This window comes from Cebus imitator, unplaced genomic scaffold, assembly GCF_001604975.1.
Source record: "Cebus imitator isolate Cc_AM_T3 unplaced genomic scaffold, Cebus_imitator-1.0 Scaffold2, whole genome shotgun sequence".
NCBI lineage: Eukaryota > Metazoa > Chordata > Mammalia > Primates > Cebidae > Cebus > Cebus imitator.
In genome coordinates, this window is record NW_016107317.1 from 8,486,544 (window position 1) to 8,509,076 (window position 22,533).

Sequence of the window (22,533 nt, forward strand, 5' to 3'; positions counted from 1 at the left end):
TTTCTTTACATAGGGCTAGAACATGTTCTTTTAACTCACAGAAGTTTCTTATTATCCACCTTTTGAAGCCTAAATCTGGTAATGGAAAGTACTCGTTCTCCATCAGGCCTTGTTCCCTTGTTGATGAGGAACTGTGATCCCCTGTAGAGGGAGAGGCATTCTGATTTTGGGTATTCTCAGCCTTTTTACGCTGGTTTCTTCCCATCATTGTAAATTTATCCACCTGTCATCTTTGTAATTACCGACTTTCAAATTAGGTCTCTGAGTAGACATCCAACTTGTTGATTCCCAGCACCAGAATCTGAGCAACCCACTGCACCAGCCAAAACAGCCATGTTAAGGTTCGTGGTGCTTTTCTGCCCAGGAATCTCCAGTCTGGCTTCCTTCTTGAGTCCCTTTTTCAATCAGCTGAATAGGCGACTCTGCCTTCCCCGAGCTCCAAACGTTGACCAAAAGGGGACCCAGTCCCATTTACTCTGCACCAGAGCCGCAGCACTGGCCACAAGAGTCGTGCTGGTGACCTGTGGGGCTCCTCCGCTGGGAATCTCCTGGTCCGTGAGCAACAAAAATTCGTCTGAAAGTGTGGCATCCTCTCATTCTCTGCGCCTTCACTGGGAGCCACAATCCTGAGCTGCTAGTAATCAGCCATCTTGGATCTCTCTCTAAGATACTTATTTCTAAAAAGGAATGTTAACTTAGTTCATTGGCATTTTTACAAACATTAAAAAAATAAATAATGATGTTGTCTCTATTTGGAGATGACATGATCTTTATATGTAGCAAACTACAACGATTCCACCAAAAACGAAACAAAACAAACTGTTAGAGCTAACCAATGAATCCAGTAAAGTTACAGGATTGAAAATCAACAGGCAACAGACAAAAATCAATAACATTTTTTATATACAAATAAGCACTTAGCTGAAAAAGAAATAAAAAACACTCCCATTTAAAATTGCATAAAAAATTCTTAGGGATAAATTTAACCAAGGAGGTGAAAGATTTATACATTAAAAATTATAAAACATTGATGAAAAAAATTGAAGACACAAATATATAGAAAAATATTTCCTGTTACTGGATCAAAAGTATTAATATTGTTCAAATATTTATACTACCCAAAGAAATATAGAAATTTAATGCAATAACTATCAACATCCCAATGGCATCGTCACAGAAATAGAAAAATACAATTCTAAAATTTTTGTGAAACCACAAAAAAACCCAAATAGCCAAAGCAGTACTGAGAGGAAAAAAGTTAAAGGCATTATACTTTCTGATTTAAAACTATATGACAAAGCTATCATACTCAAAATAGCAAGTTACTGGCATAACAACAGAAACCTACATCAATAGAACAGAATAGAGAGCCCAGAAGTAAATTTAAACATACACGGTCAATAATTTTACAAAAGGGTGCTAAGAGGACACAAGGTGGAAAGGGTAATCTCTTTGATACATGGTGCTGAGAAAGCAGGACTTCTACATGCAAAAGAATGAAATCATATATTTATCTTACACCAAACACAAAAATCAACTCAAAATAGATGAAAGACCTAAATGTAACACCTGAAACCATCAAGAGAACTTAAGGGAAAAGCTCTCAAACATTGGTCTTGGCAATGATTTTTTGGATAACACACCAAAATCTCAGGCCAAAAGAGAAAAAAATAAATAAATGAGACTACATCAAACTAAATAGCTTCTGCACAGGAAGAAAAACAATCAACAAAATGAAAAGGCAACCGACAGACTGGGGAAAAAAATATTTGTAAAGCATATATCTGATAAGGAGTTAATATCTATAAATAACTCTTATAACACAATAGGGGAAAAATAACCTGATTAAAAAGTGGGCAAAGGACATGAACAGACATTTCTCCAAAGAAGACATAAAAGTGGCCAACAGATATGTATGGAAAAGTGTTTAACATCACTAATCATCAGGAAATACAAATTAAAATTACTGTAAGATATCACTTCATTCCTGTTAGGATGGCTATTATCAAAAAGACAAGATATAACAGATGTCAACAAGGGTGTAGAGAAAAGGGAACCCTAGAACACTGCTGTAAGAAATGTAGATTAGTACAGCCATTATCCAAAACAGTATAACCATTCTTAGGAAAATTCAAAATAGAACTACTGTATGATCCAAATTAGATAAAATCACCACCACATAAAGATATCTGCACTCTCATGTTCATTGCATTAATCACAATAGCCAAGATACAGAAACAACATAAGCATCCGTATATGAATGAATGGATAAAGAAAACATGGAATGTATATACATACAATGGAATATCATTCAGCCTTTAAAAAGGAAGGAGATCATCCCATTTGTCATAACATAAATGGACCTGAAGGACATTATCCTAAGTAAAATAAGCCAGACACAGTAAAATATTACATGATCTCACTTACATGTAGAATCTTAATTTTTAAAAAAGGTCAAATATTCAGAGATAGAGAATAAAACCATAGTTTACTCTGGGCAGAATCAAGGGCAGGGGCAGGAAATGGGGAGATGCATGTCAAAGGATACAAAGTAGCAGATAAATAGGATGAGTAAGTCTAGGGATCTAATGTACATGAGGACTACGTACATTTAACAAAATTATGTTGTATTAGAGATTTTTGTTAAAAAAGGAGATTTCAGCTGTTTTGTCACAAAAATACTATGTGAAATGTTAGATATGTTAATCTGTCTTGCTACAGTAACCATTTGACTGTCTGTACATATCACATAACATTATAAGCCTCAAGTATACACCACACAAATTATTTTTCAAACAAGTAAATAAAATTCTACTTTTAGCTCAGAAAAATAAAATTAACCCTATAGGTACAAATGTGACATAGGCATGCCTACATATCCTAAATCTATTAGTATTACACTTAAATTTTCATTTTGGGCCTGTGAACAGAGAACACAGGCACTATTACTAAATAATACATTAAGTAATTACAGATATATTTAAGAACATAAAATTAAGATTTTCTGTTTTTTGGGTTTTTTTGTTTTTCACCATACTGGTTCAGCCCTTGAGCTATGGAATCAAGCTATTTTTGTTTGCAGCCTGATATTTCCATGTTCTACCTGTCTAATTTTGGCAAGTTTACTTGTGTCTAATGAAAGTGAAGGTAATAATAGTACCAATTAATACTTTGTAGACTTGTGGTTAATAAATATCAACTTTACCATTATTATTATAGTTATTACTGCAGTTTTGGTGGTAAAAGACATAACTCTTCTATATGATAATTTTACAGAGTAATTTACTCATTACTTATAGATATTGCAAAACAAAATATCTTTACAGATGTTAGGTATTATCATAATTATGATACTTTTCTAATTACGAGAATAATATGTATTCACTTTTTCTGTAACATACTTTTCCAACCCACTGAACAATATTTTCCAGGCAATATTTTATGAATCTAACCACATCTTTTAAACAAATATATACAACTTTCTAATACAGTTATAATGAATTTTTTAAAAAAATGTCTCTACTTACATGCATCTTGGAGTTACATTCTTTGGTTGTTGATGCCAGAGCGCTGCTATAACCTTTTTCTTGTTTTTGTATGTTTAATATTTGTAGAAGTATTTTCTTGACCAGATGTGTATGTTGTTTTGCTGGAGCATCAGATATAAAAATTGATATACATTTAAACTAGCAAAATTCCTTGTTAAAAATTTTGGATTGTTTTTCCTCACTACTCATTTACCCAAACCATCACTAACACTTGGTGTTATGAATCTTTTATTGTTTTGCCAATTTCATAAATAAAAGTTGTTTTTATTATATTGATTTGCAATTTAATGATAAGGGACGTAAGTGGCTTTAATTTAGTGGTTATTTACATTTTGTTTGAATTGTCTATTCACTTCCTTTTTCAGTTTTGTCCTCTATTGATTTTTCAGAAGCTCTTTATTTGGGTATGTTTTATCATCTCTGTGTGACAAACATTTCCTCACAGACTGATTTTTTCTTTGCTTATGGTATATTTTCTTATGCAGAAGTTTATATCTTGATTTAGTCAGATCCATTGAGAATATCCTTAACAGTTTATGAATTTGTATTCTTTTTAAAGGTTTTAATTTCAAGATTATAAAAGAGTCCCTCATAATTTTTTTAATCTTACAACTTTATACTTAAGGTTTTTTTATGTATTTTCCTGGCCTCTGTATTCTGTGCTGTGAGGACAGAGGAATGACTCTGCTCTGATAGGCAGTGTGGCAGACTATGACAGATGTGCCACAGAATCCCAGAACCGAAATTTTTATTCTTACGAACAGCAGGAAGAGAGACATTGTGAACTGGCAGACACATGGAGTTTTTTTGTGTGTGTCTATCTCTAATAACATTTGTTGAATATCTACCGTTAGAAAAACTATTCATTGAATAAACACCAGGCTCAAGTATCACATTAAAATATTACTAAAAATACAATTTTATGGTATATTAATGTAACTTTTGGAATGAAATTCCTAAAGAACATACATGTAAAATGTTGAGCTCTTCATAAGGAGTGATACATTTTTTCCCCAGCTCTCTGAAAGTTTTTGCCTTTTAAAAACTAGCATTCATCTTTTTAATCTCTTCAAATATGCTTGACCCCTCCCCAAGTTCTAGCGTTAAAAAATGTGCCACAAATGCAAAAAATGATGACAGCTAGGGAGCATTTTAGCAGAATTTGAAATAGGTGGTTTAAATTTTACTGTACTGAAATCCTAAAGAATCAGCCCAATTCATTTCTTAGTGAAAAAGTCCAACTTAATGCTTTGGGCCTTCAGATTCAGGCCTTTTCTTATCTGATCTCTTCTTGGTTTGTGTCTCAGTCTTCGGGAACCAGTATTACTGTGGATATAGCCGTGATGGGCGAGGCCCACGGCCTCATTACCGACCTCCTGGCAGACCCTTCTCTTCCACCAAATGTGTGCACATCCTTGAGAGCCGTGAGCAACTTGCTCAGCACACAGCTCACCTTCCAGGCCATTCACAAGCCCAGAGTGAATCCCGTCACTTCCCTCAGTGAAAACTACACCTGTTCTGACTCTGAAGAGAGCTCTGAAAAAGACAAGCTTGCTATTCCAAAGGTAGGTAATAATGACATACTCCTTAAAGGGTTAAACTGTTTTTAAAAAAATTGTCTTCTAGGTCTCCTTCCTATCACCCCAACTCCATCTGCGAATTCCTATCAGTGACTCAGGCAAGATGTGTTGATCATGCTGACAAAAGTAACAAATATTTAAACATAAATACTTCTCTCCTTATACCTGATAGTTTTCTATATATAAAAAATTTATCTTTTTATGTTAGTTCTTTTATTTAATCTTTCATGTTACTTGCAAACATTTTTCTATATGCCAGGCTCTTTTCTAAGATGGTAAGGATATTGCCATAACAAAAAAAAAAAATGAAAAGGCAGAAATCCTTGCTCTTTTCTAGTGCAGATTCTGTTTAAAATCCATTGACTCCTAAAACTGAAGGTTGCTTTACTCTTATTTTCTTGAATGATATGCTTCAAAATACCTCTTGACTTTCCAATACACAACCACGTTTGAACCCAGAACAGTTTTAGTCAATTATAGAGTATTTAAAGTAAAAGATGTCCTTAGTGATTTCTATAAATTCATAATTTATATGTAAAAAGGAAATTACACAAATGTATTATTTTTATATATATGGTATGAGTATTACAAAAGCAAATTGTAAGAGGACCCTCACCCATTTTAGATCTCAATATAGATTAAAAATAAGGCATATTAAAGGCTAAAAAAATCAGAGTGTCATTGGACACTGGTATATTCAGCACGGTCACTTATTTAGTAAACAAGCAGCTGTCCTTTTGAGCTGGTAGTCAGTAACATCTGTGTTTCTGCTATTGTGAGTCCCTCAGGAGTGTGATCTTCATAACTTTATCAATTACATATTTACATACTTTCTGTCTAATGTACAATTCCCTGATATAGATATACTAAGTATAATATGACAGTAAGGAAATGGAGAGAGAGATTAACTGGTTCCTTCAGGTCTCAAATTAGACCTGAGTTCAGTGACAGATTTAAGGCCAGAAAGCTGGTATTTAAGAGTGTTTGACTTTTTCTCTTCCAACTGAATTACCTTCTAAGATGCACATTCAGATCTTTAAGAGATACTAGAAACTATTTAGTATCAGAGCTATTCTTAAATCCCAAGGTGACATATAATTCACTTCTCAAAATTTTTTACCTTCTTCAGAAGAGCAGAATGTCTTTGTGAACTACGCCTATGCGGTTGGTTTATTAGGAGTGATTAGCACAAACAAAAGTGGGTTGTGGTTCTGTCTATTATGACTGTTGGTGAAGTTGTAGAAAAAATACCTTCAGTTTAACTTTTTTTTTTTTTTGAGAAGGAGTCTTGCTCTGTTGCCTAGGCTGCAGTGCAGTGGCACAACTTCAGCTCACTGCATGTTGGCCAGGCTGATCTCAAACTCCTGACCTAAAGTGATCCGCCCGACTCAGCCTCCCAAAGTGCTGGGATTACAGGTGCGAGCCACCACGCCCGGCCCAGTTTAACTTTTAAGGTCCAGATCTGCTTTAGAGTATTGGTGCTCATCCTAGTGATCCCAGACTCTTGCCGCAGTACACATGATGCTACATATCCTGCGTAGGATATTTGGGAGATGAAATAAGAAGGGGAAAAGTAGGTTGACCAGCAGGGTCTCCTATTAAGAGGTGTTGACACTATTCATATCTCTGATGTCTAAGTTACATTAATCATAAGAGAAGTGGTGCATTTTATGAAAGACTTACATTCTTACACTTAGCTCCTTTCATTTGTAAATGAAGATAATATAGTCAGTATACTTGGGGTGTAGACTAGGGTGCAAGATGATATAAATTAATCCATGCCCCCAAGCAAGTGACTTTTGAGGAAAAGCTTCTCATAACAAGGAGTATAATAGATACATAAATCCTGTTGAATAAATATAACTACAAAATTATCTCAGAGGTAATTGACACTCACTCCTGTAATCACATATTTGTGTAAGCATTGAAATAAATACCCCCAAATGTTATTTTTATATGCATTCATTTTAGCCAGAGTCTTTTATTAAATTTCTGAGCACCCAAATTTTAGATAGGTGGTATTCAACCAATATAATTTAATCAATTAACCTCATTAAAAGCTCATTTCCTTCTATGATATTCCATACAAATTAAGAAATATAAAATAAGCTTGGTAATGAAGTTAAGTCTCTTTCCTAGCGCCTGAGAAGGAGTCTGCCCCCTGGCTTGTTGAGACGAGTTTCTTCCACTTGGACCACCACCACCTCAGCCACAGGTCTACCCACCTTGGAGCCTGCCCCAGTTCGGAGAGACCGTAGCACCAGCATCAAACTGCAGGAAGCACCTTCATCCAGGTGACATATGGCTCTCGCTGGCTTAATGTCTCTTAGAGAAGTTACTTGCCAAAAATGAGTTATAAATTACCGGAGAAGGAAGGCCAACCAATTACATTTGGTTGGAGGTCAGCTTTGAAAATGGAAAGGGTGCGTGGTTTAAATGCAGAGCTGTATGGGGGTTAACATCAGATAATCAGGCTTAACGTCTGTTGTGTGGCCTTAAATTTAAGTGGAAAGAATCACCTGAGCTGATCTCTGCCATTGTGACCTTAGATGGGAAAGGTTAAGCCCAGGATAAAGGTAGGCTAATTTTATCTACATTGAGATTCATGTTGAGACCCTTAAATCAAAAGCATCTAACTTGACATTTGCAATTGATATGAGATGCCCCTAGCCCAGTCCTTAGCCTCCCACAAGACCAGCTGTCTTAGCTTTGGACAAAGGACAAAAGAGCAAATCAAAAGTAGGTCATACTAAGAACACCTAGATATGTTCAAACATTTGATAATTTAAACTTTCCTGAGGATATTAATTCTAATTTTTCAAAGCAACTTAAAAACTAGAATTATCAAAACTAAAGAAAAGGTTATATTAACATCTAAAAAGTATTTTGAAGAAAATAGCCAAGGAAAGTGCATTTAGAGGGAGATACTGGGTCCCTTTCTATTTAGAATAAAAATGTTATACTTATCATACTTTATTCAATTCATTAATTGTGAGAACATTTACCATATGATTTCAGGTTTTAGAAACACATATATCAGTTTTATCAATGACCTAATGAATGAAAAATATCTACATCTATGTCATATTACATGATAGCAATAACAGAAGTACTTTTCTCCTGATCTTAGCCTGGGATATAAATAAACCAACATACTGAGTCTAATAGAAATATTTCAGATTATAAGAATTTAATGACTGTTGACTTTTCTTGCCTTTTTGATTAAAATTTTTTAATTGGTTTCTTCCATATGAATATTTGTGTTCTAATAAACCTATAGAATTGGAAGCAAACTCAAATGCCATTATATATTTTATATGTCAGTATAATTCCACTCCAACCTATTACTGGGACTTTTGTAAAACCTGTAAACAATACAAGAAGAGATTATGCAGTGTTTCATGAACATTTTCTGAAGTTCGAAACAGAAGTCAATGGTAATATTTTTCTCTAAAAATATTGATCATTGACAATTTCTACAGCAGCAAATACTGATAAATGTTAATAGTATTATAGTTAAATATTACTTAATAAAATGAATTATGTTTTCAGTGTGTATCATCAGAGTGTCTACTTTGCCAATGCACCCTGCTAAATTTCCTTTCATAGTATAGGTAATGCTTCATGATTTCCTTTCCATAGAATGACTCTATCAAAAATCTACTCATGCTTTCTCAAATGTCTTCTTTCCTTCTGTTATTCTTTGTTAATTCTAGTCAAATCTTATTTCCCCTCCCTGTCTCTTCTCTTAGTCAGTTAAATGAACTTGAGAGTTTAAATTGAAATCATGACAAAGCAAAAAGTTCTAAGAACTTTTAAGAACTTAACGCCCAAGGATCTTGTCATTCTTCTTTGTAAAATTGATACATCCAAATATTTACAATAGATATAAGGAATATCATATGATCCCCTCCATTCTCATTCTCTCATCCTAAAAATACTCATAGATCTCTTACCTGTGTATATGTTTTCATCACTGCCTAATATATTATCTCATAATCTCACTGTCCTGCGAAAAGTTCTGATGTAAAATCTGAAAGCAATATAATTTCTTCATCATTGTGAAGAAAGGAAATTCATTCTGAGTAGAATTTGATCCCTTTAAGGGAAAACCATTTATTAGTAAGTGGCAGTAGTACCACCACAAAATACAACTAGTTTTGGCTTGATTATAAACCAAAGTTAAAACCTTCTTTTGAATTTTGGCCCTGAAATTTCTTCCCTTTTAGCCCATTTATTTATTCCTTTCCATATCTGTTCATTTATTGGGTCTCTTTGAGGACTGACATTGATCAAAAGAATAACAAGAATGAGAACTAAAAATTAGAAATGCAACTTATATCCCTTTACATATACAATTGGATAATTTGCTACTGGGTAATTTTAAATACAGTCTGGTAGAAAGGACACTGGACTGAGAATCTGAAGGGGCTTGGTCTTAGCACTCAGAAATGTATTATGTTGTTAGGAGCAAGTCATTAACCTGCCAGAATCTCTGTACCCAACCACAAGGAGTCATTAGGAAAAGGGGAACTATGACATAATTGGAGGGGTAAATTAGATGGAAGAATACAAGTAGGTGCTTACAAAATAGGCTTTAGAGAAATAGAAAAAGCTGAAATAAATCAGACCCTAAATCATTCCAAGTTGACCTTGCAATTGACCCCTGCCTGTGTGTCTAGGCAAAAAGAAAGCTGTAACCTTAGCAAAAGAGACTGTTACCTGATCAGACTTTAAGGACTTAGGATGGAGTCATAAGGGGATAATAAGAGCAAAAGACCACCTTTGGGAAGAGGATTGAGATCTTCCATCACAAGCACATAGACAATTTTCCTCTGCTGTGCCAGTGTGAAGAAACCATGTAAAGGCGTTTATAAGCTGTTCTTCTTTACAGGATCCAAATTATTTCATATTCATGAAATCTAAGCCAGAATCAGGAAATAAGGGCCAATGAAAAGCTGAAAACTATCATGAGGGTCTCACAAAGCAATATATGAAAGCACCTGTAAACTATTGTGCATTGATATAGAATATAATATATTGACTTATTGTTTCATTAATAGTAAAATACAATTAATATTTACTGTATTAATGGGATGTGATTAGGATGTTATTTATCTTGAGTTCATTAAATTCACATTCATTAAGATATTCTAACATATTTTGCAAACTTTAAAATGAACACATTTTAAATGTTTTTATTTGAACAATTTACTATTCAACAATTTATTTGAATAGCTAGCCTTCATAATATATCTTTCTGAATAATATTAGGCATTGTCTTTTAAAAGTCTACTTAGAAAAGTAAAAGTAATAACCTATTCACTATATATAATGTATTGAGAACTGCAAACATTGAGGCCACATATACATTACATAATATTTCTTCACAGTAAATCTTTTCAGTTAATCAGTCCAGCAAAATGAATTAAAAGGGACCAACACCACCAGAAAATAGTCAGTGTAGTTCTCTCTTTCAAATCCAAAGTTTTTTTCATTTCATTATTTCCTAAATGTCAAGAACTTGCGAAATACTTAGGATGTGCTTTCTGAAAAGGAAGTCAAACAAATATTTTTGTGCCTCACTTAATTGCATTGTATAATTGCTGAAGGTCATACCACATTTCAAATGTCCTCACATATGGAAAACTGCTGTAAGAAGTAAGGAGAAAAGATAAAGTTTTTAACTACATTGGTCAATAGTTGAAAAAAATCTTTCTAAGATGGAAAAAAAATTGAGATAACAAGTGTTAGAGTGTCAAATTGACCTCAACTGAAATTACAGATCTCACCCATTGCCGAATTTACTAGTAATCAAAGGATACAGACAATAGCAAGACACATGTTTAGCATTCTTTCCTTTGAGAGGTCTGTTAGTGCGATTCCCTGAAAATCCCTTTATTCCACATGTTCTGGTTTGGATTTAGCACGCAGGGTTTTAAGCAATGCATACATAATATTACTTGCACAGAGGGAACCATTTTAGCTCTGGAACCTCTCCAAATTATATCCTCTTAATTATACAGCTGATATGGCAATCTCCATGCATCCATGAACCCCTAATTCTATCAATTTCAGGTTTATTTACAGTAAGCCACCCAGACAGAGGAGGCACATCCTGCTTACATTGCCAATCTAAGATTGGTAAAAGATCAAATTGTCAAATCATATTTGTATAAATTATAGAATGTACCCAGTACCAAATTTACTAGTTCTTGAAAGGACACAGGTGTTAGCAAAACACAGACTAAGCACTTTTCCCTTGGAGCAGTCCAAGATTGTCAATACAACTTTCCAAATTCCTTTTCTCCCAAATTAGTATGGAGTCTATTTCAGATTCAATATGTAAATTTTGAGCAACACATACAGAGAAATTTTGTCTTGGAATACCTCCAAAATTTATATCACATTAATTGCATGACTTACATAACCTTCTCTAGCTCAACCTTCCATCAATCTGTTAATATTCATTCCACATTTATTTACAATAAGCAACCTAGGCAGACCAAGTACACCCTGGTCAAAGCATTTGCTAGATGAAGATTCTCCATTATCTTTCTCCTGGTACATATCATCAACTCCATTATTAGCATGTCCCTTTTAACAAATTCCCTTGAAAAAGATATGATGAAGTATTTTTTCAACATGAAAAAATATTCTCTTTTTATAAGGGAATTTGAATGGATCATCACTTTTTTTTTCTAGGTTATCACCAGTAAAGAGAAATCGTAAACTAAAGGCCTGCTGTTAGCCATTTCCTTCACAAGGAAATACTGCAAAAAAACCCATTATTTTTGAACGATTTTGTGGTCAATTTTTGAATACAGATGCACCAAAAATAATAGAGTACTGAAGTAAGCATTATGACACTTACAGTTTATGTAAATTCACCTGCATCTTAACCTTAATCTGCAAGTCTCTTTTAGAAAATCTGCAAGGAACATAATTCTAGAGTACAGTGAGAAGGTGTTAATTATTATTAATTGGAATATTAGAAAGTTATCTTTCCTGTTTCTTAACCCAGCATGCTTGATGAGTAACTGCTATATCCCTGCAACAGAGATTGTCTTTATGTAATCTGTTTCATCATTGGGAAGTACAGTGATTCTGTCACTGAACCTGAACCAACACTCAGATTGGCAAGTCTATTACAGAAACGATGTTTGGGTTCTGGCAAGATTGGCCCAATAACTGATGAATAATTTCTTGAATTTTCTTTTAATCCTGTGTTTATGGTGCTGTTAGTCCTGATTCTTGGAATAATCCAGGGATGATGACCCTCACCAAAAGCAGATCCTTCACTTCGTCCTATGCTGTTTCTGCAGCTAACCATGTAAAGGCTAAAAAGCAAAGTCGACCAGGTAAGTAACTTAACTGGAGAAGGGTTACTGTGAGTGTGGAGTCTTAGAGTAAACCAGACCTTAAGCGTTGAAATATTCCAAGGGTCTCCTATATTCAGATATGTTTGGTTTGCCTGTTCTAATAATCGGTTATTTTTAAAAGCCTCAATAACCAATTAGTTATTTAGATTTCCACCTATGTGATGACACTGATTCCTTCACAGTTGCTGTACAAGGTTTTCTATCTTGAACTAATTAGATGCATAGGAAATCACTTTTACCATCAAGGATAATCTCCAGAAGCATCATCTCATAATAGAAATTCCAACTTTATTTTTAGTGTCTATTAAAATTACCTTTCAGGAGTATGATATTTATAAGTTCAAGGAAGTGTTTCATTTACTACATATGAGCTATGATAAGGAATTTAAATATCAAAAATTTAAGAGTAATAAAGCTTTAGATAGGAAGATGAAATGATATGGGGGAAGATTAACCTCATGTGTTCAGGGTCTGTGCTCACCCAAAACTATAATAGGTGTTTTTGTCAGATTCTATCTCTGAATTGCCTTTCTCTTTAGAAGCCCAATTAGGAACCTGAGGTATTTCCTCTGATCTTTCCTTTTTGGAATCTAACTTCATGGTTTCACTTCTCAGTATTAGAGAAAACATCAATGATTTTTTTCAGAAACTTCCTGATTAATCTACTGCCTTTAGCAGTTTAAGCGTTCATCAAATGGTTAAAAGGAAAACTGCCTACTTCCCACTGAGATATGAAACATTCAAATTCTGGCTGCCATGGCAACCCCAAACTCCAATTTTTATGTCATCAGCCTCATGACATTGCTAAAAGCTCTGCTGGCCGCCTCCCAAACAGCTGCACCCCTCTGTCTGGATCCTCCACTTCTTGCTCCATGCCAATAGTCAGTAAATAATGCTTTGAAGGGAAAAACACTTTGCAGGATTTTGGCTCACCTTTCTGGGATTCTCTTCTTCATCAGAACCTAGTCCCTCAGAATTGTGTGCTTTACCTTGATAGCTTTTTTTTGTACCATTTTATTGGCATTACATCAGTGAAAGAAACCATTAAGGTAATCTGGTTTTCCAACAACTAATCTGGTCCTCTCCGCCCTTTAGAAATGTTCATTAAATTTTATCACTTTTAGAAGTCATTAACGACCTGCTAATAAAATTGAGTTTTCACCAGGGTCAGGCAATGTAGGATAATGTAGGCAAATACTTAAATTGAGATATCCCTGAGGACAAATGCAGATTAGCTCACTAATAAGGAGAATCATCTGGGACTCCAGCAAGGTGGAGAAACTGTATTTGAGAATTCCACATTAAACCTGAGACTCTTAAAGGCACACTAAGGTGGACTAAGGTGGTTTTGGGTAGGACCACTTGGCTCCCTATAAAAATATATGCAGATAATTTTGGAAGGAAAACATCATCAATTAAGGGCCATGAGATTTTATCAGATCATATTCAAACATGGAGCTTACAACCAGGACCACTAATTGCACAAAGAAACACCATGAGTTTGATTTAACAGAAACAAACAACTTTCTAGATCTGTAAGAGGGTCGAAATAATTAAATTGAAATTCAATTTAAAAATTTACACCTTTAAGGAAAAATAATAGCCATGAGAAAAGACCTAACTGCAGAGCAGCTAAATATACCTTTTTAAATGTAGGCAAGGAAATATTAAATAGCATAGTAGACTACTGAAGAGAGAATTAGCAAACTGGGTAGAGAAAGATTTGAAGAAATTATCCAGAATGCAACACAGATGAAAATGGGAAACTCTAATAGATTTTAAGACATATTCAAAAATTAGAAAGTCTAATATACATAATATATGTAATCGTACTTTTAGTAGCAGATGGAAGACATGAAATACTTAGGAGGAGCCTAGTAAATGGAAAGAAACTCACACGTAGATACAAAATAGTCAAACTACATAACACCAAAGATACACACACACACGCAAATCCTAAAGTCTACCAGAGAAAAGACAAATTTCCTTTTCAGAAAAAGCAGTAAGACTGAAAGCAGAATTATCAGAAATACTGGGAGTCAGAACACAGTAGAATATTTTCTTCGAAGTTCTGAAACAATATAATAGCCTAAAATTTTGTGCCTGGCAGATTCATCTTACAAGACTAGGAGTGAGCTAAAGTCAATTTGAAAGAAGTCGAAACATTACCACCTGCCAAATCTTTACTGAAGGAATTTATAATGGATATATTCTAGAAAGAAGAATAATCGAAAGTTTGAGATCTAATAAAAATGTTAAACAAATCTGAAAACAATGGGTCAATCCAAACAAACATTAAATTCATAAATAATAGTATTTCCAGATTTGTGAATAGTTTTTATAAGATTTTTTAAGGACAGAGCTAAAATTTCAGACAGTCATAATATGTAATTCAAGAGATGACATATAAATTTAAGTGTTCTAAATCTGTGTGTAGTTCAGAAAGGGGGTTTAGATGAGGAAACTGAGGAAAAAGAAGGTTAAGTGACTTGCTTTCCCTAGGTCATATGATTAATCCTGAATACATTCTTTTATCCTAATGACTTCATACTAGAAAAACGTGAGGATGACAAATTGTCATAATTTAAAATTAGGATATTTTGGGTTCTGTACTTGGCTGGGTACAAGATAATAGGAGGGTTTGGTTTTCTCACCCTGTTTCTTCAGTTGAGTAATAACATAAAAATTATTGAGTAACCAACATGATAAGATCAAGAAGGTGAAAATTATGGTTAGGGCACACACTGGAAATAACAGAGCAAATGATGGAACAACCTTATATTCCTGTGTCCTACTCCCCAGTTTGTATGACAGATTCTAGAAAAAACAGCAAAGTGTAAAAGGAAAGGAATGTTCACATAAGATACTACACAGACAGATGGTAGGAATTAAAGCCACAGGCATAGCAAGAGCCCCTTTCCATTCTTGCCATCAGGTGCATAAGGTGTTTTCATCATCATCATTTTGGAGAGGCTTTTGCATTGTGGCATCTTTAGACAGCACAGCTAAATGTTTATAAAATAACCTATATCCCATGCCGAATCCAACTAATTAAATTCCTAAAGGTCTGCCAAAAGAGACAAAAACATCTATCAAGAATCAGAGGGCTGAAAAGAGATAGCAGCTCTCCCTAATGAGATGGGAGCTTCTGCTTTAAAAATCCTTGCTTCCCTGTTTGGGTTGATGGAGCTAAGTGGTTGTGATATGTTTGATGCAGTTGACTGTGATGCATCCTGGTTTTCCATAAACTAGGAGAGGCGCTGGGAAGAGCCCCCTTGTGGCAAAGAGTGTAAGCAAATGGAATCAAATGAAATGTGAGGAGTCTGAGGAAACATGTAAGCAACAGGCAATAAGGTGAAGAGGAAGCAAGTATGAAGTAAGAAGAGACATACTGAAAGATAAATACTCTGTTTCTAGAGAGGACTAATGAAATTTGTTCTTTGCGCAGATCAAGTAAACAGTGTGTCCTCTAGTTCAGTCAATCAATGATAATTTTAAATAGCTGAAACACAAATTATTATTCAATTACTAATATAAAATAAATGAATGAAATCACATAGGACTCCTTTAATTAAAGCTTAAAAGCAGGAGGTTCAAATATAATTTATGTTTTCAATTTTGCTCTTCTAGTATGAGTCACTGACATTGTGGAGCTACCATGATATTATTCTGCTTTAAAAACGCCTTGAATTTATAGTTACTTGATTTGCAGTAGTCCTTTCCCAGATTCTTGTAAGTTTGGCTGCCTATTGCAGTGACAACAGGTATCTCTACACCTGTAATCTAGACTCTCTTTTTCCTATACAAAATTTGAAATGATAGAGAACTTCAACTATGGTATTGGGACTCTTTTTCTTTGGCATTGTTTTAGATGCAATTTCTGTTTTGGAAAAATATTTGGGCTGACCATTTTCATCTGGGCTTGGAAAAAAGAGATATCTTTATCAGACAAGCTGGTTCCTTTTTTGTTCAATTAAAATTAAACTGAGAGAGTTTTATAGCACAAAACAGATGGATTCACTTAAATAATTCCCCTGCAGTATTGTTTATTTTCTCTCATTGATTGCCCAAAATTCCTTGTGTCTTGACAGACATTTTCTCATGCTCTCAGGAACAAGGAATTAAAGTCAGAATTACTCAAAGGAGTTGGCATTTTAGGCTTTATTTTTAAAATTGTATTTTTAATTTTTTGTTTTTCAGTGTTTTGATTTTAAATATTTCACATTAGGACAGTTTGAATCATTCAAAAATTTATATTTCATGAGCTATATCTTCTTCCTGGAATCTGCTAAAATTACTCAAATATAAAGTGAATGTAAACATTAATATATTTGAGAGAATGCATGTTTATCTGAATCCCTTCACTTGTGTGTATGCAAATGTGTGAGTGTGCGATATTAAATTAGATGAGACTTTCAAAGGTTCTAACAGTCATCCCTCTGACTTTAGACATGATTACATTGAAACCTTTTTAGAAAATTTGTTTTTAAAGGTTTCCAAATGTTATTCCTCCCAGTTCCTCTGATGGTCCTCTTCCTGTAACTGAAATCATTTAGTTATAGTATTTATAGTTCATCCGTTCTATAAAAAAAATTTGGTTATTATCTGCATTTATCTCCCTATCTTTTTGAAGACTGATATGTGTAAATATGCATGCACATCCTAATTCTTCCTGTTTTTTTAAACTTTAAGTAAACTATAATAATGCACACTGGGATGGTTTGGCTTTGGAAGAAAAAAGAACGTATACTTTAATAGCTTTAGCTTCTCACCTGCAGAATAAAGATATCCCTGCTTCTCAGGTTCGTTGCCAAAAGTTGTGCTTCACCCAGCCTGGAGTGTAGCAGTGGCACCATCTCAGCTAACGGAAACCTTCACCTGCTAGGTTCAAGCAATTCTTCTGCCTCAGCCTCCCAAGTAGCTGGGAATACAGGCATGCGCCACCACGCCTGGCTAATTTTTGTATTTTTAGTAGAGACGGGGTTTCACCATGTTGGCCAGGCTGGTCTCGAACTCCTTACATCAGATGATCTGCCCACCTTGGCTTCCCAAAGTGCTGAGATAACAAGTTTGAGCCAATGCGCCCGGCTGAATTATGCTTTTGATAGTGTTCAAAATATGTAAGCTAATACTACAGAAGAGCTTCTCTTTTACAGGTTTATTTTAAATTTCATCCCAGCCAGTACATTTGGTATCTTAAAATCTGCTTGCTTGTTTAAATTTAGTTAATCCATGAGTTCCAAGAATTCAAATGGTGTGCGAATTTTTAAATTTGTGTTTGAAAGTGAATTGCATGTATCTGAGGCATCAGCTGGCAGCTACTAAAACTTAGCAACGAAAAAAATCATTCTCATAAACTGCCTTCAGAAAATACATGGTGTCAAGACAGAAATGGACAATGTTCTCATGGGCTTTGAACTATTGTTCTATTAAAAAAATTGTGTAGAAAACTGTCCCCAAACTCACAGCTTACTATCAGAATAACTAAGGAATTGCCTAACACAGTGTCTATCAGGTATCTCTTTTTCTTTTTCTTTTCTTTTCTTTTATTTTATTTATTTATTTTTTTAGGAATCTCTTTTTCTTATGACACAGCAATTACTTTGAATTGCTGTTTTTGCAATTACTTTTTATTGGAAAAAAAAAAAAACACACAATTACTTTTGCACCAGCCTAATAAAACTTTGCCCTGGGCCTACCCAACCCTAACCAGACTTGCCCAGCAACCTCTCTGACCACATCCCCTGCCCCTTTTCCTTTTTTTGCTAAGCTGCCAGTCTGACCTCCTGACTGCTCCTCTGACCACCCCCTCCATGTCCCTCTTTCCTGAACATGCTTTCCCCAGATACTTATCTACATGTCTTGCTTATTTTATAAGGCCTCCATTCAAATTTTACCCACGCCCACCCCTTCCCAGCCAGAGAGGCCTTCCTAGACCATCTTATCTAAAGAGCATCTCTTCTTCTCTGCCTTCTACCCCATGCATTGTTTTCTTCCAATCACTTGAATTTGTTAACTTTTCTTTTCTTCCTTTTTAATTAACTTTTATTTTTTAGTTTCTGTCTGTCCTAAAAAAGTGGGAGCTCCATTAGTGCAGGGATTTTATTTTATATCCTACTCCACCCATGGAGCAAGACTCACAATAACTACTTGTTGAATGAATAAATCATTGCGATTCCAATACAGATGCTTTGGTAAACAGTTTGCCACATCATACTAGGATTCAGCTCCTTAAGAGTTACAGTGCCTTCCTAAGATTATCTGGAGTCCCTTTCTAAATCCAAAAACTAGTCAGAATTACACCAATCCTTTTCAACCTTTACATCAGAGCACCCATATATGTGTAGTAATATTTGTGACTATCATAGCGATAGAGAAATGGGAAGGGATTTTGAGTTTGAAAACTAGATTTCCTTTATTTTATAAAATTATAATGAGAAAATCTAATTATAAACTATTAGAGATAACATTAAAAATTGAGTTCATTCTAGAGTTTCCAAATAAAATATTTCTTTTTTTAAAAAATTTGCAACCATTAAATAATTCACAGCAAACGCTTCCCATAATGATACATTGTCTGGGAAATTCTGAGTTAAAACCTTTGTGAACTTTTCTTTTTTGGCTCGGGAGACTATGTAATGTGAAGGATTGTCGTTATCTTTGGAAAAGTGTTTTTTTAAAAGAAGTAGAAATTGAAATAAAAACCGTAAGTCATGACATAAGGAGCAATGCAAATGCTGCCTAATAGGTCATGAGTTTTACTTTCCCCTTGGGTAGTCTCTGATAAAGGTACTGGTTTCTAAACCACATTTTACTAAGAATAGCTAGGTTTACTCTGTATTCTCCCATGTACTAGTACTGTGACTCTGGGAGGGTTTTTTAACTTGTCTGGGTCTAAGTGGTTTCATTTGCTTAATAGAAAAGCTGGGAGGGGTTTGAGCTGCTGATTAGGAATTAACACTAATGTGTTGGAAAGAACTACAGGGGTTGTTGCTCTTCACACTGAAGCAAGGGGAGAGTGAGATTTCTCATCTTTAACAACTACAACAAAAATAACAGTGCAAACAAGAAATTAAAAAGAAAATTGCACATGCTCACACAAAATCCCTCAGCAACTTTAATATTCTTTTCAGTGGACCAGAAAACCTTTGGTGTGACAGTTCAAACTTTTGAGGAAGCTAGACCCTGGAAGCAAACTTTGCTGAAAGCCAGCTGCCAGCTAACCACACACATAATTCCATGATGTGAAGGTGGATGGCTGTAAATTTTCCTAAGTGGTGAGAAACAGAGAATGACTTTTAATAATTTCATTTCATTTGCCCCACAGTACATTGTTCAGCCGTAAAATCAACAAAACCTGTAAGCAGGTTGTTGGCCAGAAGTTATTTCTCTCCTTTTTTCCATTTTAAGCGCAGGGTGCCTTCTCTGTGGTTGGGAGAAAGTAACTTCAAAAGGCATTGTCCATGTCTTCCAACAGCTACACTTTGAAATCTAAGCCAGTGTCCTGTAAAATTCTCACAATCTAGAGTAAATACAGACAGTTTGGCACAAATACCCACACTTGAAGTGGAGGCTTTAGGACTATTGTTTGACCTGAAATGGATTATGTTACTATATTTTAAAATGTTTTCTTCAAAAATTATTTTGATCAAAACACTCTTTCACACCAAAAGGTCTTGCTTCACTGAAACTGTGAATGGTTAAGAATGTTAATTTCCTCTCAGTAATGTATCTTCTTTATTTACATATTTTAAGCATCTGTTGCCTGGTGAACTCTGCCCCAGATACTGGTTAATGTTTAAAACAATAGCGGATCCTGTTCCTGCTAAAACCTTCACAGCCTAAGAGAAAGTAAACACATGAGAAAATTTTAACTATCATTTCCATGTCAGAATGACAAGAAGAAACAAAAATAGGAGGACAAAATAATATTCTTCTGTCCTGAAGTTACTCCAGGACACCAAGGCTTTGGCTGTATGTGCCAACATTGCCACTGATTTTTTTATGATGATTCATTCCTCCCACTTAATGCTGTGAAGACACCCCAACCACACTGGCTCCAGATGTTGGTATGTGGAGGAGGCCAGCCTGGTGACCTGAGCAGGCACATGGTTGTTATTGAGTTTATAAGGGTCCAGGTGAAGTTCAACAGTTGCAATATTGCATTTTAAAGACATTTGTTTAGTTACTTAACTCTCATTCTTTCTCAGGTGCCCTCGCTAAAACTTCACCTCTTTCATCGCCCTGCTCCTCACCTCTCCAAGGAACTCCTGCCAGCAGCCTAGTCAGCAAAATTTCTGCAGAGCAGTTTCCAGAATCTGCTGACACAACTGCCAAACAAAGCCTAGGTTCTCACAGGGCCTTAACTTATACTCAGAGTGCCCCTGACCTATCCCCTCAAATCCTGACTCCACCTGTTATATGTAGCAGGTAAGGATTCTTTGTGAACGGAAGTTTAATAATAAAACCATTGATAGTTTTCCCCTAGAAATACCTACCACCAGCCCACAAAGCTTGAGGTAGGTTTGCCAAAGTCATCGACAACCAAGAATGGGATAATGTGATTTCTGTTGAATAGGCTACAATAAAAACTTATGTTTTAGTAATTTTCTATTAACAAAGATAGAATCCATGCAGTTCATACAGCTAATCTTTAGGGAGGATACACGATTATTAGCTGTATATGTTGTCTGTTTCCTGATGGAGAATGTAGAAAAAATGTAACGAAAAATGATATCAATTATTCTGTTATAATTCTTCATTTTGTTGCAATGTTTATACCTGTTCTCCAAACATGTTACATTGATATTAGCCGTATTTAATCTTAGGATTGCATTTCCCATTTTTACAGTTTAAAAATATGTGAATAATATATTGCACAGGATGGCTGGACTCACATAGTTCTCTGAATGCAATTTAAACAACTGTATGTGCTATTCTGTCATATTGAAACAAAATTATAAAATGTTATCTATCACATCAGTTGAGAAAAAATGGCTGGAGTAATTATTTTCCCAAGGTTGTCACTAAGAAAGAATTATGTCTTCTTACTGGTTAATGTACTTTTATTGTTCTTAAGTAATAGCTTGAATAATTTATCTGAAGGCATTATGGTATTATTTAAGTAGAAAAACAGTTGGGTGTTTTTCTAGTTACTACGAGAGTACCTTGAATAAAATAGTATTTCATTTCTGAGGTTAATGAGGATAACTATTTGAATAAATGAGTAACATGTCGGTGTTCTAGTATCAAATATGACTTCATAGACCCAGGTTTTATCAATATATTCAGTTTTAACAAATAGCAACTATTATTAAGCCTCACAATTTTCATTTTTATATATTTTTAGTCAGAAGCTCTGTAAATTAAATAAATGTTGTTTACAATTTTTGTTTTTACTTCCTTTCTCTTGACAATTTTAAATAAGAAATTATTTTCATTTGTTTGCCCAGAGCCAAAGTTATTCTACTATGCAAAAGTTATTCGGCTGCCCTCTATGAGTTGTTTTTAATAAAATGATTTCTGTGGGATATTAATCTCATCTCTTTTCCACAAAAAAGCAAGCTCTATAGTAAAATATTGAGAAGATATATCATACTTTACTCTTAGAGATTCATAACACATATGGCTTTATTAAAAGTTCTTGGAAGTTCTGTTAAAAGAATTTCTCTTTATTTTTGTTGTTGTTGTTTCATTTGATGTTTTCTGAATTTATTTGACCACAGAACCAGTTTCTTTAGGTTAACACCCAATAGTTGCCCATGGATCTAATGTTTGGCAGAACACAATTAAGAAGCATTGTTTTATTGTATGCACCCTGAGCCAAGATGAAACCCCGTGCAGTAATCTTCATCAAGGACATCTGTGTTCAGCATTTTTAGGGAGAATCTCCCACCGTGGGTTCCAGACTTTTGGGAAATATGTCCCCTAAAGAAAGGAGAGAGATGTTCAGAAAAGCTCTACTACTCAGTAACTCTTTTCATCATAGTGGGGTTTTTTTTTTTTTTTTTTTTTTTTTTTTTT

The 22,533-nt window shown here is 34.6% G+C and overlaps 1 protein-coding gene across 2 annotated transcripts in view; it reads left to right on the plus strand.

Moving 5' to 3' along the window:
• Window positions 1-22,533, plus strand: part of PDE3A (phosphodiesterase 3A) — a 316,106-nt gene that overhangs the window by 249,025 nt on the left and 44,548 nt on the right. For both annotated transcript variants that reach the window (XM_017528921.2, XM_037738537.1), the window contains exons 3-6: window positions 4,856-5,113; window positions 7,268-7,422; window positions 12,374-12,489; window positions 20,721-20,940. In XM_017528921.2, coding sequence (XP_017384410.1) covers window positions 4,856-5,113; window positions 7,268-7,422; window positions 12,374-12,489; window positions 20,721-20,940 — 749 coding nt within the window. The remainder of the gene's footprint in view (window positions 1-4,855; window positions 5,114-7,267; window positions 7,423-12,373; window positions 12,490-20,720; window positions 20,941-22,533) is intronic.